Below are 24,021 nucleotides of genomic sequence, written 5' to 3'. Positions count from 1 at the left end.
TGTCAATCCTCAGTGACTCAAAGGTAAAACATTCTCATAGGTTGTATTGTATTGAAAAAGTGTTGTGTTTGAATAATGCATTTGAATAATGGCTGATTTTATTACTTTTGTAGTTATTTTAGATTTTCATCTCTCCCTGACCAGCATTTCTAATGCATTTAGGATATTTTTAAGAGGAGAAGCCTTTGGTCTGTCTAATCTTGAAAGTGATGGTAAATGGGACTAAGGTGAGAGAAGGTTATTGACCAAGATGCAGATGAGTCCTTTTCTCAACCTTGTTAGTCTTGGGTGCAGTGAATAAGGACAGAAGTTGCATACAGATTATATGCAAAGCCACTGTATCTATAGTTACCTGTATTTTAAAATCCACTTGTAAACTCTGGGTTCTTGTACAGTTCAAACAACTCTGTTTAGTGCTTATCTCTGCTCTGATATTTCAGAGACTTTGTTTTCTCAGTAAACGTTTTTTTTTTATTTCTCTGTAGGATTAGTAAAGGCTTGCATCATAATACTCATGCTGCTAATATAAAATGTCAACTTTTGAATGCAGATGTCTGTTAGAAAGATTTCAGTGGGTATGGAAACAATGGCACTGATCCTTCAGAGGATCAAGTTTGCTTATGGGATAAATGCAGAAGTTTGTCTACAAACCATTGTACTCTGAAAATTTTTGTATGTTTTCCTATACATGAACTTTCTCTGGGCTGTAATTGATAAGCACCAGAAATTTGGAAAGGTGACATTTGTCATATCATCATCTTGCCATGATGAAAAAGAAATTAATAGCAGTCATTATTTTTAAAACTTCAGTGAGATGTAGTGCTGAAGAGGTCTGGCAGTGACTCACCAAATCTTGGGGACAGTGTTTCTGATAAGTCAGCCAACTGTGTAGGGTTGTAAACTACTTTACAACTTTGCCTTTGTGTCTGTAAATTTGTTTTCTTATCTAGTCTCTTTTTTTTAAACAAAATTAATTAATATGTCCATGCTAGAATGAAATAAGTGGTTAATTACAGGAAACATGAGGTTAGTATAGTGCTTTATGTAATAAAGACAAGACCATTTTTACAGCTCTGATGACTATTATGAATGCAGCTCTGAATTTAAATGAGCTCTCTTTAGCAGTGACTGTAGATGCAATAACTGCATATGTGTGCACTTCGGATACAACTACTGGAATATCCTGAATGGCCTTTTGCTTGGTCTCTTGTGCTTTATTTTTGTACACTCTTTTGTATAAAATTGACTTTGGGGAATTTTTCTCCCCTTTTTTAAATGAAGATTTAAGCAGCATTTGAATAGTCTTTAAATTCATCTGTGTTGATTCAGACTTTTAAGCTTTAATTTTGAAGTACCTTAGATCTCTTCAAAGCAGTAGTTTAAGCCCTGGAGGAATCTTCCCAGTCTCTTTGAGACTGATAAGTTCAGTACTGTATTTTCATGGTTTGGAGCATCTTTTCTATGAGGAAAGTCTGAGAGCTGAGACTTCAGCCTGGAGAAGAAAAAGCCTAAGGAGATCTTGTTGTGGTGTACAGTTGATGGGAGGGAATTGAATGAGAGAGACAGGCTCTTAATGGTGGTATCCAGTGACAGAACCAGAGGCAATGAGCACAAACTGAAACACAGATGGTTCCCTCTAAACATCAGGAAACACTTTTCTGTGAGGATGACTGAGCACTGGCGCAGGTTGCCCAGAGAATTCATAGGGTTTTCATCCTTGGAGATATTTAGAAACTGCCTGGATACAATCCTGGGTAACTGACTCTTTCTTGGTGACCCTGCTTGAGCAGTGTTTGGACCAGATGATGTCCAGAGGTCCCTTCCAGGTCAGCCATTCTGTTTGTGTGTGCCTCAGGGTCTAACCCTGTGCCTGCTCTATCACTAACATCTCCCTTCCCCATCTTCACTTCAAAGCTGTGAAATCTTTAAGACTTTGCCCCAGAGACTGTGAGCAGGACAAAGCTCTTCCCCCTCCTCTCCCCCCCTCTAAAGTATCCTTCTCAGATACATTTCATTAGCCATACATGTCCATCGTGAAAGTTTTGGCAATTTTGGAAGTGAAAAAGAAAATTTTGTATTTTGTCTTTGTGTGTCTATCAAATACAAATATATTATTAAACATGTATGCTCTGAATAATGCTTTATCTATATATAATACACTGTGTAGGAGTCCAGTATACAATCCTTAACCACAATACTTCAATTACTGTAACAGTAGTACCAGTATCTTTAACTTGTTTTGTGATTTATTTTATTCACTTTTTTCTTTTTGTGTGTGTGTGTGCTTTGCTTTGCAGAGTTGGAAGAATCCAGGGATTTCAAGTTTTGAGTAGCAGGCATCTTACAAGATTACCACACCTAAACTGAAAAGGGAGATGCAGCTCTGAGTACCAGACTGGTGTGTGCACTGCATGTACATGAAAACGCACGTGTTTTCGTCATCACGTAGACTTGCTCTGGCATATTCCTGAGAGCTTTGCAATTGATGAAAATTAATTTGAGAACCAGATGGAGCACCTTTGCAACACAGGAATCAGTAATCCATGGAAAGACACCTGCCAGTAATGTTCAACTTCCCACATGGTCTTCACGGGTGAAAAAAGTCTGCAAGAAGAGAAAGAAAAAACACCCTCTGTGCAGGAGAAGCCTAATAAATACCTCCACAATCTAAATCAATAGCTGTGAGGGAAACAGAAGAATCAAGAGGGCAGAGGAAACTGATTTAGTTCTAGCAGAGGAATAATGTATGGTCTTGGGCACGTTTTGCTTTGGGCTCAGTAGATGTGAATGGACAATAAATCGTGACCTTCTGCTGAGCAATGATGACTGGAAGTAAATAAGTTGAGGAACTATGGGACAAGTCTGGGCATTGAACTGAGCAAACCTCGCCGTCCTTCTTGAGTTAACCAGGTCATCAAACTTGCATATCCCTTCTCCCTCTCCTTTTTCCTCTTTTCACTTCGTGTGATATAAATACTAGCTAATTGAGCTCATAAATGTTATTCAAATAAAACGATTGGAATACTTCATATGTTTCCTTCTTGTACAGCTGCAAATGTTGTGTCTGGAACTATGAATCTGTGCTGTAGACAAGCATCAAGAAGGAAAGATCCTGTCAAACAAGCAAGGAAAATACCTAGAGAAATAGTGAACCCAGGAAGTCAGATTTTTAATGCTGCTTCTCTTTCTTTTTTAGATGATTATATTTCTTCCTTCCTTGAATTTTAGAAGATTTTGAAAGAGTGCTTACTTGATGTGCTTTAATTCTGGCATTTGTTTTTTATGGTAGAATGAAAAGTCTGTGATTCCTTGTAGCAGAAAAAAAAGGGAAAAGTAAAGGAAAAACAGCTTGATATTGTAGCCCGTTTCACAGGAGAAAGAACTTCATGGTTCACCTGAGGCAAACTTACCTACTTTGAAAGCTAAAAGCTTAAGAGCATTTTTGATTCTGCTATAAATGAAGAGGGGGTTCTTTTTCATTCGTGTGTGGCAGCAAAAAGTGGGAAAGCAGGCAAGATAGCGTGATAAACAGTTCAGGCTGTGTTGGGTCTCTGGTGGAAAAAAAGTGCTGCGATGAAAATTGGATTGGCTTTGGATTGCAAAAACTTTTGAGTCCAACGAGCGGTTCAGTACCAAGAGGGATTTCCTAACTGGCCTGGCACACCAGTGCCTGCACAAGTTCGGGTCTGTTGTTTCACACGGTTTGTGTGCCTTTTTTTCCCTTTATGCAATCTCTTTCAGCTTTAGCAGCAGAAATACATCAGATGGAAAAGATATGCCAGAGGGCAGCTTGGAAAAGAGGAATGTCATATATATACATATATATGTATGTGCGTGTGTTTAAATTTCTGCAACTGAACTTTTGAAGAAAATCTGACTGGAGGAAGTTTTAAAAGCCTTAAGTTACTTGAAACCTACACATTTGCAACTCTTTGTCTCTGGAATTGCATTACGCTAAACTGGAATCTCAGGCTGAATAAAGATTATATCAAGTTGAGCAAAAAGATGACTTAACCATTTCTTGAGCGCCTCTTATGAAGTAGCTGTTTCTCCAAAGGATAAGTGCACCCCCACTCTACAGACTCAAAACAAAAATGAACCTGAATTTTTTTTTAAGTGTTACTTTTTCTTAGCCAACTGCCATCATCTTTTATAGAGGAATTTTTCACTATGCATTTGGTGGATATTTATAAACACTGACCCCATCCTCCTCCCTTTCAATGATCTATCCAGGTCAGTCTTATCAATAAAAAAAAAAAAAAATTGATTTAAATTTTGTGCACTAGACATATTACTTTCTTATGTCAAAAAATAAAATATTTAAAAAGCATGTATGCAGCAGTGGAACATGGGCCTGTTCTTTGCAGCGATTCCAACATCCTCTGCCTCTCCTGGAAAGGCAGAGTCCCCAAAAGTGAGAAGGAGAAACCGGTGTGCAGGAGGCGGTACTATGAGGAAGGCTGGCTGGCAACGGGCAATGGCAGAGGAGTTGTGGGTGTCACTTTCACTTCCAGCCATTGCAGGAGGGACCGGAACACCCCTCAGAGAATCAACTTCAATTTGAGGGGCCACAACAGTGAGGTAAGCAAAACATGTGTTACACTCTAAAGAAAATGACACCTACCTTTTTCTCTTCTCTTCTCTTCTCTTCTCTTCTCTTCTCTTCTCTTCTCTTCTCTTCTCTTCTCTTCTCTTCTCTCTTCTCTTCTCTTCTCTTCTCTTCTCTTCTCTTCTCTTCTCTTCTCTTCTCTTCTCTTCTCTTCGTTTTTTTCTTTTTTTGTTTAAGTATTTCTGCTTGGAATTTGACAGAGTGATATGAAGGAGGCTCAAGACTAATCCAAATGGGATTTGGGTCAATTGGAATTTTTCTGGTAAATTCAAGCATACACGACTGATGGTGGGAGGTTCTCTGGAAATGTGTCTTGTTTTGGTCTGGCCTACTTTCTCCTTCATTCCCCAGCACCTGCCAGTTTCCAAGCAAATGCAATAAATGCATGTTAATGGAAGTTGAAAGCTGTGAGAGTCAACTGCTTTCACACGGTGGTGAAGTCTGGCCTGGAAGACAAATGGAAAGGCAGAGCAATAGGAAAAAAGCTTGCTTGAAGTCTGCCAGATTTTCAGAAGCTGCAAACTGGAATGGCCTGTGACAGGAGATAGCTGTTTTATCTGGAAAAGCTTCTCATTTTGTTAGAATCAAGGCCAACTGTGACTTCTCAGAGAAATGCTGAGGTGCCTTGCAGTAAAATGCCATAACTTCAGTGTGCAAAGCATTGTCCTGAGTACAATGATACAAAAACTTTTCCATTCATGTTTTCTGAAAGGCATAAATCTGTTGGTATAAACTGGTATTTCAGCTGTGCTTTATCATCTTCCTGGCACCCATCTGTTTGTAGTATGCTTCATGGAAAGTGCAGGTGATGCCCAGTAACATACCAAGTGTCTTAGACAACAGGGAGGACCTAGTTTGTTTTTGCTTTTTAGTTAGGATGTGTTTGGATGTGCTCTTTGAGAAGAATCTGTTCAAATCAAAGATTTGCTGTTAGGTTGGTGGGTGGAATGGCATTTTAAATACTGAAATGAAAACCAAAGATACACCAAATTTACAATGTGTTTTTTCTTGTCTCTTTTGCTATTTATTGGGTGGACTCTGGGAATGTATGTTGCCCTTTCAACCCAAGCTGCACCAAAGTTTCAGAAGTGGGTAGTTTTGGTTCTTGTGTAACATTAGTAACAATCCTCTTTTAAGCAAAAAAAGGGAGCAGCTGTCAAATACTTAGTCTGAAATAATTGCTTCCACATGCTTTGTGTATATGGAGGTGTGTTGGTGTATGGTAAATCATACAGACTTCTATATGTATAGATGAAAGACAGATTCATGTATATATTTGTATCAGGTTAATTCAAAGAAATTACAGCCACATTTTCCCAAAGGGAAGAATGATATTTGAATCCAGCATTTTGGTTTGAATGACAGCTAGTTGTATGTTTAATTTTCAATTACAAATTGCATTTTATTTTTTAAGTGTGTGTGACACAATGATCACTTTGCATTTCTCCATATTTTGTTATTTAAATTTTCAGTGAACCTGGGCACTTGTTTCTCTTCTTTTGTGTAATATATGTTTTCGCAACAATATAGGAAGTTTCTGTTTCTGTGAAGTCTTATTGCAGAACTTGGAAATACAAGACTAGGTTTCAGTATGTGCCCATTTAAGCGGAGAAGATGCTCATATGCATGCTGCCCTTTGGGTTTGGCTAGTTTTGCTTTATTTACTCCATTGGCCCTTGGAGTCTCTTTGTGGGTCATTGCATCATTGCTGTGTGGATTTAGCTGTGCTGTTTGCACATCCTTTCCGCTAACAGTGATTGGCATGAGAGAGAGAGATTCAAATGAAATGAAACTTCTCTATTTGAATCTTTTTGTTGTGGTTGTTTGGGTCAAGCTTGTGATTAATAAAGGGTTGTGTTCCTGTAAGTAATCCTCCTGACAGCAGGAATTGTGTCAATGACCAGAGTAGAGGCTTCCAATTTATGTCTCTGTGAAACAAAACTGACGTGGTGGGATAGAGAAGTGGCTTTAGTGGAACTAGCTTTCTGTGATGAGTCTGTGGCTGCTATCAGATTTTCCTACTGTTATGTATTTCTGACCATTGTTGTAAATAAAAGTTCATTTTTACAAGATGATGTGTTACACAGCGCTCTTCACCAGGCTTACTGAATTTAATCCTTTTATAGGAGAATCCCACTGGTTTGGATTAGAATGTTAAAGATATATAGTTCAATGGGCAGCGAGATTCTTTCTTTAGAAGACACCTTTTCTTCTAAGTCTGTCTGCTGAAAGATTCTTGAAAGAAAATATTGAACAGCAGTGCTTATTGCTACTATTTGCATAAGAAGTAGTAAATGTTTTGTTTTCTTATTGTCCTGTTAAAGAAGGCCAACAACAACGTGGTCTCTATTGTGTACCACCATTCATAATGGAAAATGCTGATTTTGCAAGCACACCCTGGTTTGTGTGTCTGATGAGGACCTATGTGTGTCTGATTAAAGCCACGTTTGTTGCTCAGAGTGGGCCCTTAGATTGTGGTTGACTTAAAACTCATAAGAGCCTGTTTGATTTGCTGACTAGTTCTGGAAGCATATTGTGTTATCTTGTTCCCAGAAATGGTGATTTATACCTATTTTAGAGTTGATTTATAAATGGTGATTTATACCTATATTTTTCTCTGGGATAAAGCTAGGGTGCCAAGTGAGGTTTATTGCTTTTCAGTCATACAGTGCTACTTCAACATTAGTATGTGTTCAATTATTAAGTATAAAATGCTGAAATGAACAGAATGGAAGAGTGACAATGTAGAAGCAATATAAACGTTTTCCATTTAGAGTGTAATTAACAATATGCTGTGGGCAGAGCACTACATTGTATTTAAAGTGAAAATCTAGAAGAAGGGGTAATGTGGCAGCACTGTGCTTCTGGCAAGAATGTGAGACTATTTTTAAGTAAGTCAAGAAGGTGAATGCTTGTGATGGATTTTTGCAATCTTTTTATGACTGCTGGAGAGATTCGCTGAAATCTTTTTGGTTTATTTTCTTGACTCTAATAAAATGCCTGTAGCCTATAAGAACAAACAAGAATGAGGAATCCCCAGGACTGAATTACTGACATGCATATTATAGTGCTGGATTTGAATGACTCATCATGTTGAACAGTAATTGAGAATTAAAAGCATTGTAGTGTGAGCCACACTTATGTTTCTGCAATTGTTTTGCTTAGTTCTTATTTATTCTGTGGCAAGGGGTGAAAGTATTGCATTTTGTGATACAAAATTGTGAGCAGTAGGCTCTGAAGTGTGCCAGACTGAGTATTTTTTTATAGTGCTACAAAGATACCAACTTTCAGTATCTGATCCATCTTGAGTTTTCTGGGGAGAGACTTCCAGGGGGCTTTGTGAGAGATAACTCAAAAAAAAAAGCCCACATTTAATTTAGGAGACTTCAATTAGCCTTATAGGGATTTTCCTGCCAGTGAAATATTTTGCAAATCTAATTGGTTGGATGGTGCCATTGTAAGTGTTTCTTCTAATGGTTTCTGTTGTGTCTGGTGTATTAAGATGGTACCAATTTTTATAGCACTTAATGTTTCTTAAATTTCAAGTGCTTAAAAAAATGTTTTGCAGGTGTACATTTACTTTTGACTTTGCTAACTAAAAAGACATCTTTGATATATTTAATAAGAATCAGTATGCTAATTGCTAGACTGAGGCATTAAAAAGTATTACAGGTATATGCAAATTAGATGCAGTGAATTAAGTAACAAGCTGACTACATTATTGAGCATATATAACATTTTCTACTGTAAAGACAAAGGAAATTATTTATTTACATCTGTCATTATTTGAGTGTTCCAAGCATATATCTACAGCTGCAAAAAACCCACCCTGTTTCATTTAGCACAGGTTTTAGTAGATAGGGATGTAAACATGTCTCAGCTGGACTGTCAAATGAATTAGTTACAGCTTTTCAAAGGAACACCGTCCTTTAAAAATATTCAATACATGTTGGTTTTCATACTGCATTAGTTATGGAAGTCTGCACAGTTCTTGGTTTTGTTTTGGTTTAGAGTAGAAGGAGCTTAAAATGTTTTTTCCTGGTTTTAAAAAGAAAGAAAGCTTTTCTTTATCCTGTCCCGTTTTTTTGAGGTTTTATGTATCTTGCAGAGCAGATTTTTTCCAGCAGTCTATTGCTTGTTTGGGAAATAAATTTTAAAAACCCAAACAAATAAGCGTTTTCAGTAGTGTTTCTTGGTTTGTAGTGTCACTGGGAAGAATACAGAAAAACAATATAGGAAATTTTTTTTGTTTGTTTAAACTTTGTTTTAATGTAACTGGCATTTGAAAGTTAAATGTGATTTTTATTATGATTCTTGGACAGAAGAATTGAATCAGCATGTGACTCTTTACAGTATGGATCCCTCGTATCAAATGTTGCTTTCAGACACAGCTGGAACAGTTGTTACTGGTGAATAATTAAAAAATCCTGAGGTAGAATGATGCCATGATGATCCCTTTTGGCTTTAGAAGTCTCAGTGGTACAAGACATACGCTGTTGTAAACTGCAGTGGTACTGCAGATCTCTTTTCTGTTTTTCTGTCACTGCACAAAGAAGACAGGACGTTTGTTGGCAGAAATACTGTCTCTTTGTTAAAGCAAGCTAGTGTAATTGGAAAAGACAGACAAGCTTTTGGGCATACAAGGTTCTAAAGGAGGACTTTTATTTCTGAAAGCCTGTGTTGTTTTTACATCCTACCTGATACAATGCTAAATCTTTCTTCAAACCATGCCCTTCCTCTGTCCTTAAGCTATTAGGGCTACAGAAAAATAGTGCTGCAGAGAGGCAGAACTAGTGGGGAGTGACTTGTAGGACAGTAGGTCCTGTGCCTGCCTGTGTGGCTCTGTTTGCTTTGTACTGTGGCTGGTATTGCCAGGCTGTTCTCACTGCCTGCTTACAGAAAGGACAGACACATTGGGCTTTCATGCAGGCTCCTTAATGCACCTTCTTGAGCTGCCTGCTCTGCAATTAGTCTGGGTGCTTGAGGGCTTTTATTTCTTCAAGCAAATATTAAAAGAGTCAAAATACATTTTAAACCTTTTTGGTAGTCTTTTATCAGTCTTTTCAACCTTTGCTGAAGTTTAAACATGCTCCATGGCATGCAGAGGTGTCTTTCATAGCCTTCTCTTAGGAGAATCGTTAAAGAAAATAAATGGAGTAATAAGTTGGAAATGGTTGATCCTTTCCCCTTAAATGACAAATAGCAGTCTTGCTGTTTCCCATATCTATGTCCTGTGTCAGTTTACAAATGCCAAGGTATGGCATAAACTTGTGTACCAGCACGACTCCTGTATAGTTCGTTCACTCTAAGAACTGTGACCACTTTCAGTGAGTCTTTTTCTTTGTGGTACTGTCTTTTTTCCAGCCACATCCAGCTCCTACTTTCACAAATATTTTTGTGAAAAGCCTTTCTTTCTGTCCATTTTTCTCAATTGCCTCAGAATCTCAGCCTCTCTGTTCAATGTTTATTCTTATGCAGTTGTGGCTTTGAAGCAAACCATCCAATATTGCCACAATTGTTGCTGAGTAATGAGAGTTGGTAATGCTGCATTGATCTGCTACTTGGAAATTGCTCTTGTAGGTCATGCAGCAGTTCGTTTCTTGCAAAGGTTAGGTCATCAGCTTTGGAAAATTTTACATTATGGTTTTTCTGGTTTGTAGTAATAAGCATCTAGATAATTACCCCGAAAGCTGAGGAAAAAAGGAATATATAACATGAAAAAGTACTGTCAGCTTTTAAACAAAATTAATTATATTTGTAAGTGGGTCATCCATGCAGTTTAAAATTTTATCATGAAAAAAAAAAGTAGCTATAGTTTTGTTGTTAGATAAATCTACTCAGAAAAGTAGATTTAACTCACTTAAACCAGAAATTACTCCAAATTTTTTTTTCAAAAAATTGCTGAAAGATAACAACATGCATATTTTAGGATAATGACATGCCTGAGGGGCATTTCTTGCTTTTTGAATTAGGGTGAAAATACTTTGTTCTTCTGTACAGAAGCAGTTGTTCCACATGATAATTTGTGTGTTCAAGCAAAATAAATGCATTTTCTTTAACATAAGTTTAATGATGAGGATCTATTGATGTACTGAATAGATGAGATTACTCACGTATTAGACAGTGGATACCCAAGCTTGGAACATGAGTACTTTCTGAGTAAAGTGTTCAATAAAGAATTTATTATGAACTTCTGAAGGCCTTGTATATATTGAGCATCTGAAGAGTAGAGAAATTCAGTTTTATGATGGCATTTCTGAGCCATAATAATAATTAAGGACACTGCCTTGGTTTAAACAGTTCCCAGAGGAGTTCATCAAATTACAGATAGTCTGAACAGATAAGATACCCATTACAAACTATAAACATTTCACAATATAATTGAATGTAGAGTACCAAGTAACTGCTTGTCAAGTGTAGCTAGAATGTAGTAGGACAGACAAAAGATATTTTATAGGCACTTATCCTTGGGCAACCAGCATCTCTGCTTTAATAGCAATCCTTTGTGAACATGCATGAACTTCTGAGGAAATTCTCAATATCCTCTTTACATTAGGAACTTCTTTAAAGAGAAATAATCCACTTGTATAATAATAATCCACAATTGTTATGGGAAGTAATGAAAATGAAGTTGAATTAGGGAAATTCTTGTGCATTTTCAAAAAGAAATGCTGGTTTATGATTTTCATCAGAATTGTGATATTCCAATTCTAGAATTACTTAACAAATTCATATACTGGGAAATAGTATCCTTATCCATTGATTTTTCTATTATTGTTATTATTTTAAGGATATTAAATGTATGTAGATGACTTTACTAATGAATAAAACACAGCTTTGTTTACCCTAATCAGAATGTTGAACATGAGCTAGCAGTGTAACCCTTACTGCAAAAAGGACAAATGTGTCCCTGGTGACATCAGGAGAAGTATTGCCAGCTGTTTAAGGCAGGTGGTCCTTACCCTCTGCACAGCTCTGGTGAGGACACACCTGGAGGATCATGTTCTGGGGTCGGGGTTCCCCAGTAAGAGAGGTCAGTGAAGGGCCACAAAAATGACTGAGGGACTGGAGCACCTCACCTGTGAGGAAAGACAGAGAGCTGAGACTGTTCAACCTAAAGAGAAGGTCCAGAAGAATATTCTTCATGTATGTAAGTACCTGCAGGGAGGGTGCAAAGAAGATGGAGCCAGGCTGTTTTTGGTGGTTCCCAGAGACAGAGGTAAAGGGCACAAACTAAACTGCAGGAGGTTACCCATGAACATCAGAAAATGTTTTTTTACTGTGAAGGCAGGTGGCATAGATAGCCCAGAGGTTTTGGAGTCTCCATCCTTGGAAATAATCAAAAGACCCACCTGAACACAGTCCTGGGCAAGAAAATCCATGTCCCTGCTTGAGCAGGGAGCTCACAATTTCCAGAGATTCCACCCCAATCACTCTGAGATTCTGTGAAATATATTTGTAAATCTAAGTGAAATCTCTTGCACAAAAATTGGTGAAGCAGCATCAAAAAACAGCTCTTGAGGCAGGCAGGAAGTGTTAAGCATACAGAAGTGTGGAGAGAATCCATTCAAGTTTGGCTAAAACGAGAACAAACTGCTGTGCTAGAAGAGGAGGATTTTTTTTTTTTTCCGGAGGAGAAATCCATATGGTTTCCCAAGTAGTCAAAGAGTTGGAGAGCATAGTCAAAATCCTCATGCAGAGTTGCAGGCAGAGGTTATTAAAATGCAGAAGAAAGTCAAGCTGTTGGATGTGAGTGACTTCATATGAGAAACAGAATTTGCGAAGGAAAATTGTCATTGAGCTGAAGAGAAGGAACTGTCTAGATGCACAAATCATGGTGTTTGAAAAGTTTTAGAAGAAGCTACAGAATGTGAGTCTGTTGTAAGCTATAGAAACCTACAGGTTTGCTTCAAACAAAATGATAAAAATGCTAAATTGTAGACACTGAAAGATCAGACTTCTGGAGAAAATTGTATCACCAGCAGCGCCCCAGTTACTGAGTTGGCTCATCTGCTTGTAAAATGAGAAAATGGCAAGTAATTGTTTCATCTGGGAAAGACAAGGCAGAAGTGTGAAGAAGCCTGCAGCAGCAGATGCACACTGCCTGGGAGAGGTGTGTGCAAGCACCTGCCCATGTGCAGGAGCCACAGGTGCAGCTGGAGTGCAGCCAGTCTCAAAATGTCAGGGTGGAGAATGGCACTGGCTTTTGTGGAGCTGAGCAAACGTGGGGGATCTGGCAGGCACTGACAGTCAGCAGAAGGCAGCAGTCAGTTGCACAGATGTAGCTTCCAGAGGATAATGGCCAACAGCAGAAGGCTGATTATCAGCAGTATGGCCATGTCCTGCTAATGTCTTGAGTGGTGTCCTGGAGAGGGAGCCAAATATAAGCACCTGCAAGAGATGTTGGAGAAGTTGGGAAAGAGTGAATATTTCAGCCTGTTAAAGAAGAAATGCAGTCTTCTGAGTAAGGTGGCAAAAAGAGAGTTCTTCCACCTAGAGAAGAGACAGCTCTAAAGCCTCAAACCTGAAAGAGCTAGAGGAGGTTGAGTTTTACAGGAAAACCAGTTCCCCCCAAAGGAATATCAAGGTCATTCTTCAGGTAGATGCACAACAGAGAATTATGTCAGTGAAAAAAAAATAAAGGTAGAAAGGAGACTCAAAAATCTTGATTATTTGATTACAAAATACTAAAAATGGGGATATTTAACCTTAAGCTGTGCCAGGGAAGTTTGGGTTAAAAATCAGAAAAAAATTTGTCACTGAAATAGTGATTGGGCACTGGAATCATCTGCCCAGGGAGGTGGTAGAGTCACCATCCCTGGATGTGTTTAGAAAGAGTCAGGGTGTGGCACTCAGTGCCATGGTTTATTTGATAAGGAGGTGTTAGGTTATAGGTTGGACTTGATGATCTCAAAGGCCTTTTCCAATCTAGTTCATTCTGTGATTCTGTGTGATTTGTAGCTTCCCTAATGAGGACCTTTCTTGAGGAATGACCTTATCTGTCAAGGGTGCACATGTGAAGATACCCCAGAAGCTGTTCAGAGGATAGAGTGAGACTGCTTTCTGGTGCTCTGCTGTGGGTAAAAGGAGTGTTGATGGCATACTAGAGAGCTTAGTTTGTAAGGGATACAACAGGACATTAAGAAAAGTGATCCTGTTTCTTCTTCTTTCCCTTTCCCCAATTCTGATTTGATCCTGTGCAGTATTTTTTGAGCCTGAAAATATACAAATATCTTCCTCTTCAGCTGAGCAGTTTCCTATGAGCATACAATGGAACTGTGGTTCCTGCTGCTGCACAGAAGTGAGAATGCCAAATGTCTGATTCATTAATAAAGGGTGTTGCTGTGGAGGGAGTTGTGTTTATTTTAAGGAATGGATGCTCAAAAGGTTTAGTTCCTTGAAATAAGGTGTCTTAAAAATATGCAGAGGATTAAGTGGCTAAGAAAAGCTGTAGATTGAGGGTACCTGTCACTTCTTGTTCTGGTAATATCTTGAGCCAGGCCTATGCTTGATAACCTAAATGGGACCAGTATTGAACAAAATGTATGAAATGGAAGAACATTTTTTGTTCTTCCATCCAGGCTCAGATTAGTTTACTGTACAAAATGGGACCTTAGCTTAAGTTATGTTTATTGGTGTCTGAGATAAATGTTTTCTCATTTACATTATCTTAGCAATTCTGCTTTTGGCCAGAAGGTACCCCATTGATCACAGATGTTAGAGTAGGAATTACTGTTTTCCTATGAAAAATCATCATCTATGTGTTTATTTACATTTCAGTGCATTTCCAGCATTCTTACTGTTTCCAGAATAATACTTTCAACTGGTTTCCTCAGATTTAGTAGTCCTCCTACTAATTAGAGATTCCAGACTCTGCATTTCACTTGTGAGAGAAATCTGGTGTCATTAACTTTCTTGAATATCAGCAACAATTATGCAAGTTACAAAAATGTAAACCAAGGCTTGTTTATTGAGAAATACCTGTTGGCATATACATAGATGTTCATGTTTGAAGGAAATCAGAAGTCTTTTGAAGCAGTGCTTCAAATTGAGAGTTGTTCATAATGACAGAATTTCTCCTGCCCTAACCTTTCTCCAGAAGAAACAAATCCAGCAGGGAGGTTAACAAATGAGATTTTGATATTGTCATTTTCATACATACTATTTATGAAACCAGTTATACTTTGTTATTATGCTTTATGGCTGCCATAAAGTTACTCTGTTGAATAAACAGATTTGAATTAGGTTTTGACACAATGTTGTTATGTTTTATTAAAGGGCCTATCTGAAGCTGGTGTTTCTTTGAGTTAATTATGGTAAGAGTTCTAGTCTCTGTGGTCACTTAGTAAGGGTTAAAATTGTCCTCCCTCAGCCAGGCTCCTCCTGGAGTGGAGAAGTGAGATCTACTTGTGATTGCACTGGTTGGGGAGATGACTGTGTGTACTGCAAGGCAGTGGGTGTCAGGAATTATAGGTGGAGGTCATTTTTCCATCCTGAAGGTCTTGCTACTGACAGCTAAAATGAGCCATCTAAAGCGTAAAAAGGGAGAAGAGGCTTCTCTAAAACCAGGTGATCCTATACTACCATTTGAGGCAAATATGTCTAATTTTGTTTCCATACATACAGAATATTTTCATAATGCCTTGTTCACATTTTAATTGCTCTTTCTGCAGCTTTGATGCATAATTGTAACAGTAATCAGAACAGGTTTGCCTGATTTGAAAAACTTCTATCTTGTCCATAAGACTAGAAAGCACAGTATAAAGAATTTGTATGCTATGCACAAGGCATTTTATGACTTCATTTGAGATTTTTTCAATGTAATTTCTGAGCCAGAGACTTTTATACTGAGATGCACCAAGGTTTAGTAGCAAGTGTATCTCCTTTTTGAAAATAGTAAGACAGAGACTTAAAATATTTTAAACTTGATGGGTTTGGGCAGCTGGTTTTTAAGTTTCTTGTGGCCTTTACATTTTTAATCTTAAGGACAGAAATTTGAAAGCTATTTAATATGAAAGACAGTCTAGTCTCCTAGGTTGTTTTTTTCTAAAACTACTAGTAGTATCAGAAATACCTTGCTATTAAAATTTTCTTTTTAATCCATTGGTGCAAATACTGGTAGCAACTGAACTGCTAGTTTTACTTCTACTCACTCTATTATTATTATGGTTATGCTATTGAAAAATATATAGTATTACCTAGTGGGCATCCATTAGTACTTTTACTAGAATCTGTTCCAGCAGAGGTTTTGATTTACTTGATGTAGGCATCTAATATGTAATTATTTTAAACGTTAAGTGATAGCAGCTTTTATGAAAATAGGGAAAGGGCTCAGAATTTAGATAGAAGTGGGAATGAGCCTGAAGTGTAGGTAGGGTGGGAGTTTTGGGACTGTTTGGATTCAAGATGCAGGGATACCTGGAGGAAATAGATGTCAGAGAAGAGGGCAAGCCTGCCTGATGCTTTTCCTATGTGGCTTTCTGCCAGGCCTTGGGGTTGGATCTATAGTTGTGATGTCCTGAATTCATAAACAGCTATCAGATGTCATCACAGTATCTTCATCCTCTGCAGTGAGTGATCCAAACCAGAGATGACAACGTTAATAGCTGTTAGTTCAATGTAGATAGTAGATATCAGTCCTGTTCATCGCTTTGTGGGTTGATGGTGGATGTCAGGAGCAACATGTAGGTTTATCCTACTTCTTTTGTAAAACCTTAGCAATTTGTCAGACAGCCATTGTGTATCAGAGAGAAAGATTGAGCTATCAGAAGTTATGTAATGTCAGCATTAGCTGCACTTGATTTACCATGTCAGTTCATTTCTTTGAACGTGTTGGTGCACACGTATTGTGATTCAGTTTTCAATTACCTGGATGCATACTCTTTTTTTTGACTCCTTGTCATTCTTTTCCATTCAGTGCCTGTGCAGTGCTTGTGGGTGAGGGAAAGTCGCCCAAACAAGTTCCATATTACTTGTTTTGGAAAGGAGTAAGTATGCAGGGAAGAGCATGAAAAAAACCAAAGGCTAACGGTTCAGCAGCTCAGTGTTGCTGTGAAGGATTGGTTTTTTGTTTGTTTGTTTTTGATTTTTTTGGTTTGGTTTTTTTTTTTTTTTTTTTTTGCACACAGCTTTTCACCATAACCTGGATGTATTTATCATTTTCTGAAAAGTGGAAAAATGGTAGTTCTAATTTTTCTGTCTTTGGAACTGTAAAGATGAATCAATTAATTTTCATTAAATGATCTGATACTGTAATTCTACAGGTAGCCAACATTTCTTGGCATTTGTCTTTGTCAGTTTAATCTTGGTATTCTTCTGAGTATTTGATTTCATGAGCCAATTTAAAAATAAATTTTCATGACTCATCTTCAGAGTTTGATCATGAGTAATATTTGACCCCACTGAACGTGGGCACCAGTACAGTGAGGTTTTTTGGTATATATCTAGCTAATCTCAAGGAATTCCTCAATGGACAGCATAGCTACCTTCAAAGCTCAAAACCTAGGTGTACAGCAGTTAGAGTAAGGGGATATTTAGCTATGTTTTACATCCAGCTCGCTGTGATTCAGTCAATTAAACAGCTTACAAATCACCTGTTCTGAGCTTTAGACCAATTGTAATGATGAGGATTGGGCCCAGAGGATGGATAACATGATTCATGTCAGTGAGAGGTTTTAATAATTGAGTTTAGTGTTGTTGTAATAACATTAGTGATGTCAGATCTAACATGTTCTTATTAAGCTTGACTTTTAAAAGTATGCTAAAAAAGAAAATAATCTGTGATGTATTTATATGCTGCAGTGATTATTAAGACTGAGAATCACAGGTATTTGAGTCTGAAAGATGGTGTGTGACTCCCTTGGGTAGGTGTGAAAGCTAGAAGAAAGTCAGTTAGTAATTGAAGTTTCTTATTGCCAATTAACTCCAGAATCACTTGAGAAATGATGGGAAATGATGAGAAACTTGGCAGTTTATCAGCCAACTTAGTGTATCCTCACCAATACAGCAAATACCTCCCTGGTCCAAAAAACCAAGTGGAGCTTTTAATCCTCACCAGTAAAGAAAGTTTTGTAGGTTAATGTAGGTTTGCTCACCTAGATATTCTGTGAAACATGTATTTCAAACAGGTTTAAGTGTGTTTAATGGAACATACTGTTGCATTTCTTTACTGTGATAACTTTGAGGTGTTAACTTTTTATCTTGAATGTCAGTGGAAGTGAGTTTTGAATACACATGGGAACAAATTAATTGAGTATATAGCTGCTACTGTTAAATAAATCAACCTTAAGGCTGCATTTTCTAGTCCTTACATTGCCAAAGTGAGGCAGAGGCCCATAAAATAACCTGCAGAAGGTGCATGAACTGTACTGGAGGCTGTAAAAAGAGGGTTAAATGTCTTTCAAAATAATTTTTATACTTCCAGGCTGTGGCAGAGAATGCTTTTTCAGATTCACTGTCCAATGTGATGATGGCTGATTTTCTAAATTATTTTTACAAGTGTTCTTTAACAGTGACAGCTCCATCATACTGTGCTGTGGCACTCATGGATAACTTCTGTCAGTGTAGATTTAGCTACTATTCTTGTGAAATGGGTATTTTCCCTCACAGAGAAAGATGGGTTATTATTTTTTAAATAATTGTGAGGATGGTACTGCTTTTAGTGGAATGTGTTAGATTCTGTAAAATTTTAGTCTAATCTGTTTATAGTGACAACTTTGTTTTGGGTTTTTATTGGTTTTGCTTTTACAAATTGAGAGTATTTGAACTTTTCATTTAAAATACAAAAAAGCTTTTGAAAGCCATTTGCTCACTCCTCTTCATCTTTGTATTTCTGCTTAAAAATAGTCTGCTGCCTTCTCCATTCACTATTTGGGATGAGTAAGGAAGGGAAGCCTTGAAAACACTTCATTTGAAATTGAAGACACACTTCTATTTCTGTGAGCCAATAATAGTTGAAGATAAGAGGCTTGTTTTGAGGTTTTTTAATCAGCTGAAAATTTTTGGAGCAACTCTAGTCACGACAGTCACAGAAATGTTTGATAGAAGGCTGCTCACCAATTTGTATTCATTTTTGGGTGGTTATTAGCAAGCTAATAACTCTGGCTGCTCTTTTGAAATTTCCTGTCACTTTGTCATTGTTCTGGAAGCAGATGAACAAAGATCTTATTCAGGTGTTAAGAGAAAATTGGGTGCTTTGGCTTCTCCTCTGCCACATGGCTGGACTTGGTGTGGGGCACTGCTGTGATGTCCTTCCCAGAACCAATAAAAGCAAACAGGTACCTTGTACCAGTGGCTTGTGTTTGTCCCTCAGGTGGAAGTTACCTGAGCAGCAGCTGGAGAATGGGCTGACAAGTGTGCTTTGCTGGTGGTGTGTATGTGGAGCCCAGGGGCTGTGGCACAGCCCTGCTGAGGAGTGAGGTCTGGCTGCCTGGCTCCTCTGTGTTGTTAGCACCAGTGATGATAAATGGTTATCATCACAGCTGCATGTCCACAGTACTCTGTGCTGGAGGTAGCTGGAGCTGATCTGTTCCTGGAGCCAGGTTATCCCTGAAGCTGGAGCAGAAGCTCTTTGCTTGCTTCTGCTGTTCTGCAAGGCTTTTTTTAGTGAGAGATGCCAGCAGTAGGTGACCAAGTTAAGCTACAGAGCAGAAAAGATGGAGGCAGGATCTCTCAGTCACAAGGATGCCAAACCAGGTGACATCAAAACGCTGTTAAAATTTACAAGTGTATGACAAACTCTAGTAGAAATAGAATGCTGGATCTTTTAGGATATTAATCTATTTTATGATCTCCCTTTTATAAACAAAGCTGTATAACAATGTGCTCCAGGGTCCTTTCAGATAAAAGGCATTAGATAATGGCACCTTTAGATTTTACTTCTTGTCTGGGCCTGTGAAGTCTCCTTTATCACTGAAATGCTTTATTGCAACAACTCTGTTCTTGCCCGTGTGTGGTGTGAAACCATTTGAATGTCATAGTTATTTATTTTAGATAATTTATTAAGTTTCCTATTGAGGCTTCTATGGCCTGAATTAAAACACTAAAAGGAAATCTCTACATAAAGCTGCCAAATAAAATATATAGCCAGGCAAGATTAAAAATAAATAAATAACTAAATAAAAATCAGGGAAGAGGTCTGATGGGCTTGTCCTTGTGCAAGCCATCCACAAAGGGATTAGTTCCCAGTTACTGAAAGGAATGGAAAAAATATGAGTAGCAGATAAAAGAGCATAGGGAGGGGATGCAAAATAGACAAAAATAGCTCAGTTGAAATAAACAAGTCTTGCAGAAAAGGGCAAGAGAAGAAATGCATGCTGAAAAGTTAACACAAAAATGTGAGTTGTTATACAGGAGTGGAACTCATGGTGCAATGGGGCATCCTGGGCCTGGATCTGATCCAGAGCAGGCAGGCTGCCCTGCTGACATGCAGACTGCAGGCTGCACTTTGGTTTGGCCTGGTTTTCCCTTTCTACCTGCCCATGGGTGACCAGCTGCAAGAAAGGAGATGGCAGTGCTGATACAAGTAAGAAAGCTGCTTTTCTGAAATGTGAGTTTGCTTGCTTTGCTTGGAATTGCTGTATTAGGACCCTTATCCACCCATTAAGCACAGATTACACATGTAATTCACTGTTTTGTAGGATGAAGCCCAGAAGTGTAAAGATGCATCCTTTTGAGGCTTTGGATGTTACTGACCTGGCTGATATCTTCTTGCTGTCTTTCCAAAGGAAAGTCTTTTGGAGCCATCAGAATGTTATAGGCAATTGAAGATCAATGACAAGGGCTTATTTAAATCTTCCTGGTTTTTATCGATTTCTCCATAAGTGGATCTTCCTTGTTATAAGAGAATTTAAATGAAATCTGTGTTGCTGCCATGTTTGTTATCTGAACTGTAATCCTTTACTGTGCCAAATTATTGTCTGCAAACAGGTTAAATGATTGAGGGCAGAAGAAAAGTCTGTAACATGACTTAGTACTTTGGAAGGGTCCATCTATGCTCTCAGCTCTAAATTTCTAAACAAACACACCCTGAACATCATGCTGTGCTTTTATTATACCTTCTGGCAACCTGTGATTGGTTTCTGCATTGCATGGCTGCCACCTCATGATGGCATTGTTGACGGGGGTTTTTTCCACATGACCCTTTTAGATGTTTATTTAAATGGTACAAATAAGCAAATGATGATGATGATGCTAGTAGCAATAATAATAACAACAACAACAATCATCATCATCTTAGCTTTAATTTTGCTTTTCTGTTTTCCTAGTATTTTTCATTTGGAAATGAAACTTTTCAGCTTTACCTCATTCTTAGTGCAACTTTGGCTCATCTGACTCCTTGTCTTAATTACATCTGCCTCAAACCCCATCTGTGTTTCTGAAATGGCTCAGTCCTACTTTGTTGTGCCATTTAGGTGCCCTCTGCTTAATTGTTTGGGCCAGAGGTTTCTGCCTGAACTTTATGGTGTTAAGACAACTTAAGGAGTTTCACAAGGTCTTCAGGTGTTTATTGCAATTGTGATTTGAACATTTGGTCTGGTAAGGCTCAATGCTGACATGTTATAGAAAAAGAAGTATATTAAACTGCCTGTGTATGCTAGCTTGCTTATAGATATACTGCTCAATGTTCTTAAGATGTCCCTTGACAGAATTTATTATACAATTGAACTTTTGATGTGATGAGAAAATAAAAGATACTTAAAACTTCAAATATTGACCTTTTGAAAACAGGAGTGAAAAAGAAATGCAGAGCAGATTTTGCCAAAGGCAGAGAGAGAGAGAAAAAAAGGTTAATAATGTTGGATCTGGCAATTTTTAGAATTGATTTAGAATTAATCCTAAAATATAATTAATAATAGAATTAATTGTCACTTGTTTGAGACAGGACAGCATGAAGTTTTACATGTTAAAGGCTTTGTCCATAGTGATTAATAGCATCCATAGGGTATCAGATCAAACATCCACATGGCACAGTGTCCTGTCTCTGGCAGTGAATGGTAGTTAACACAAGGCAAGAGTTTAAGCACCAGTTTGCTCATAATTTTGCTTTTCTGGTACAGATTCAGATGTCTGCAGCTCAGGAGCTCTCTGGGCCACGTACACAGGTCTTGCTCTTATGACTTTCTTTTGTGAATTTGCCTTACTGCTATTTGCATCAAGTGTAAAATTTTGACCCATCGTGTATAATGACTTGTACGATTTACCTATGGGTTGTGTGGAAAAAGTATTTCCTTTGTTGTTTGAATATTCATACTTCAGATTTTGTTCAATGGTCTTTTTTTCTTCTGCACTGGAAAAGGTCGCAACAGTTGTTAATTATTTATTCCATGCCACTTCAGTAATTTATTTTCCTGATTTGAATCATGCTAGTCTGTTGCTCATACAGAATCTAATGTACCCCTACATCTGAATCATGTTTTTTTTCCCCGTTCTGAGTGTTTTGAAGTTGATTTATGTGCGCTTTGAGACTAGAGGAACAACAGCTACACGTAGCAGTAATGAAAACCCTACAGTGGCATAATGCTGGTCTCTGTTTTCCCTTTCTCCCCCACCTCCTTACAGTTACTAATGAAGGCCAATATAATAATGACAGTTGCCACTTGTTATAGTTAGGGCTGATGTTTCTTTGAAAGAAAGCCTAGTGGGGAACATTTTTACTGGTGACAGATAGAGGACCTGACATGGGCTCCCAGTACAATTCCTGCTTCTTTGTTCCATGTAATATTTGTCAAAACAGTGGTGATGAATGATGATACGTATTTATTTTATTTTCAGCGTGAAGGATGGCTGCATTCAGCATGCACACAGGCAGATAAAAGAAGTTGAACAGCTTCAAAAGCTGTGTCAGTCAGACTGTCAAAATCATACTGGCAGACCTGGAGTCCTGAATGTACAGATGGGACCTGAAAGTAAGATCTGTTTGCTCATGGGGGTAAAGGGAGCTTGATTTGATGAGACTACTGCAGGGAACAGCTGGCTTGCTTGGCTGGGACTGCATCTTCACATGTCTCTTAAGAGGCTTGCACTAAATCTCTATCTTTTTTTTTTGTTTTTTTCCCTGCAAGCCATGTTTCTCTCTTAGAGATGTGCAGCATTTGTGCACCATGGCCTCTTTGCTGCCCTGGCCCTGGGGTGCTCCTGAGCTGCTCATTGTGTAGGGCTTCACACGAGGGGTGAACAGGCAGGAAAGCTGCTGCCTCAGTCTGCCTTTGCCAGTGCTCTGAAGAGCCTGCAGGGAAGGCAACAGAGGAACAGAGGCCACTTCCCATGTAGTGGAGTTATGGTAGGAGAGCACAAAGCAAGCAGGTTGCAGGCTGTGAGCCCTCATTCCTGAGCCTTCCCAGGGGTCTGAATTCTTACTGGGTTTTGTGTTGAGGTGTGTCCGTGCTCACGAAATCCATCCTGCATCCCTTGGAGAAATCTTATTAAGTGGTATCAAGCCTTGAAGCTGAAGCAAAGTCAGTTACCTGTTTGCTAGAAGATCAGGGGGGTTCTTGTTAAACAGTTGTCAATTCAGAGCAGCTCTTCACCTACCAAGTGAATGGAAATACATGGATTTGGAATGTTGGGAGATTCTTCTTTCTGGCATCTGTACCCTTGTATATTTAATGTTGTTGTATAATCAGTTATCTGTATCTTTTACTTTTGTCATAAGAAATGAGATCATCTTTATTTGTTTTAAAATGTGAGCACTAAAATATTTGTGCACGTAGGCAGTATATTTGACTTGTCTCTCTTGATTGGAGAATAGGTATGAATTACTTTGCTAGGCTTGATCCATGGTAATACTGGTGTACTGAAGTATTGGTCTGTTTTCTGGTGACTGGTTTCTGTGATTGCCTTTCTCAGAGAGATTTCATGCATTGAGGGAAAGACTTTTGGGTTTTACTGGAAGTGTCCACTTTCCTGGCTTTGATCATGCTGTGTGCAGTGCATAATCTGCTCTCAGTTAGCAGATCAAATAATTCAGTAACATTTGTCATCCCAGAAAATGGTGAGCATTTTAAAAAGCTTTTTTAAAGTTTTAGTGAGGAAGACATTAAATGTCAAATACCTGTGTTGTTGAATGTAGTAAAGTAAATATATGGAAATGATGTAGCTTAATGAGCATGTTTTTTGAGAAGATACTAAACTGCAAAGAGTAGGTGAAGCACACAGGCACCTACAAACTATAGCAAATGTACAAAGGAACAAAATTGCCATAAGATAAAGATTTGGAAAGAACAGAAAAAACTAGGACACAATAGAAGTTAAAGGGCTACCTTTATTGCTACCTAAATTGCTACCTAAAATGTTCTTTAAAATGTCAGAAGCACTTACTTTTATTGTCCCTTAAGTCCTTGTAAATTCTGGTTTTTTCAATTTTTGATTTTTGTCCGAGTAGAGAGTTGAATTATTCCCAGTGACAAGCCCAA

At 38.2% G+C, this 24,021-nt stretch overlaps 1 protein-coding gene across 4 annotated transcripts in view; it reads left to right on the top strand.

Moving 5' to 3' along the window:
* TULP4 (TUB like protein 4) overlaps positions 1-24,021 on the top strand; it is a 163,727-nt gene that overhangs the window by 38,401 nt on the left and 101,305 nt on the right. For all 4 annotated transcript variants that reach the window (XM_071434636.1, XM_071434615.1, XM_071434625.1 and 1 more), the window contains exon 2: positions 2,298-4,581. In XM_071434636.1, the coding sequence (XP_071290737.1) occupies positions 4,330-4,581 (252 nt within the window). In that variant the 5' untranslated portion in view covers positions 2,298-4,329. The remainder of the gene's footprint in view (positions 1-2,297; positions 4,582-24,021) is intronic.

The sequence above is a fragment of the Agelaius tricolor genome, unplaced genomic scaffold (assembly GCF_023055355.1).
Source record: "Agelaius tricolor isolate 1412-34295 unplaced genomic scaffold, bAgeTri1.0.p SCAF_1, whole genome shotgun sequence".
NCBI classification, from domain to species: Eukaryota; Metazoa; Chordata; class Aves; order Passeriformes; family Icteridae; genus Agelaius; species Agelaius tricolor.
Note: the sequence above shows the minus strand (reverse complement) of the source record. Positions and strands in the feature narration are given on the sequence as shown.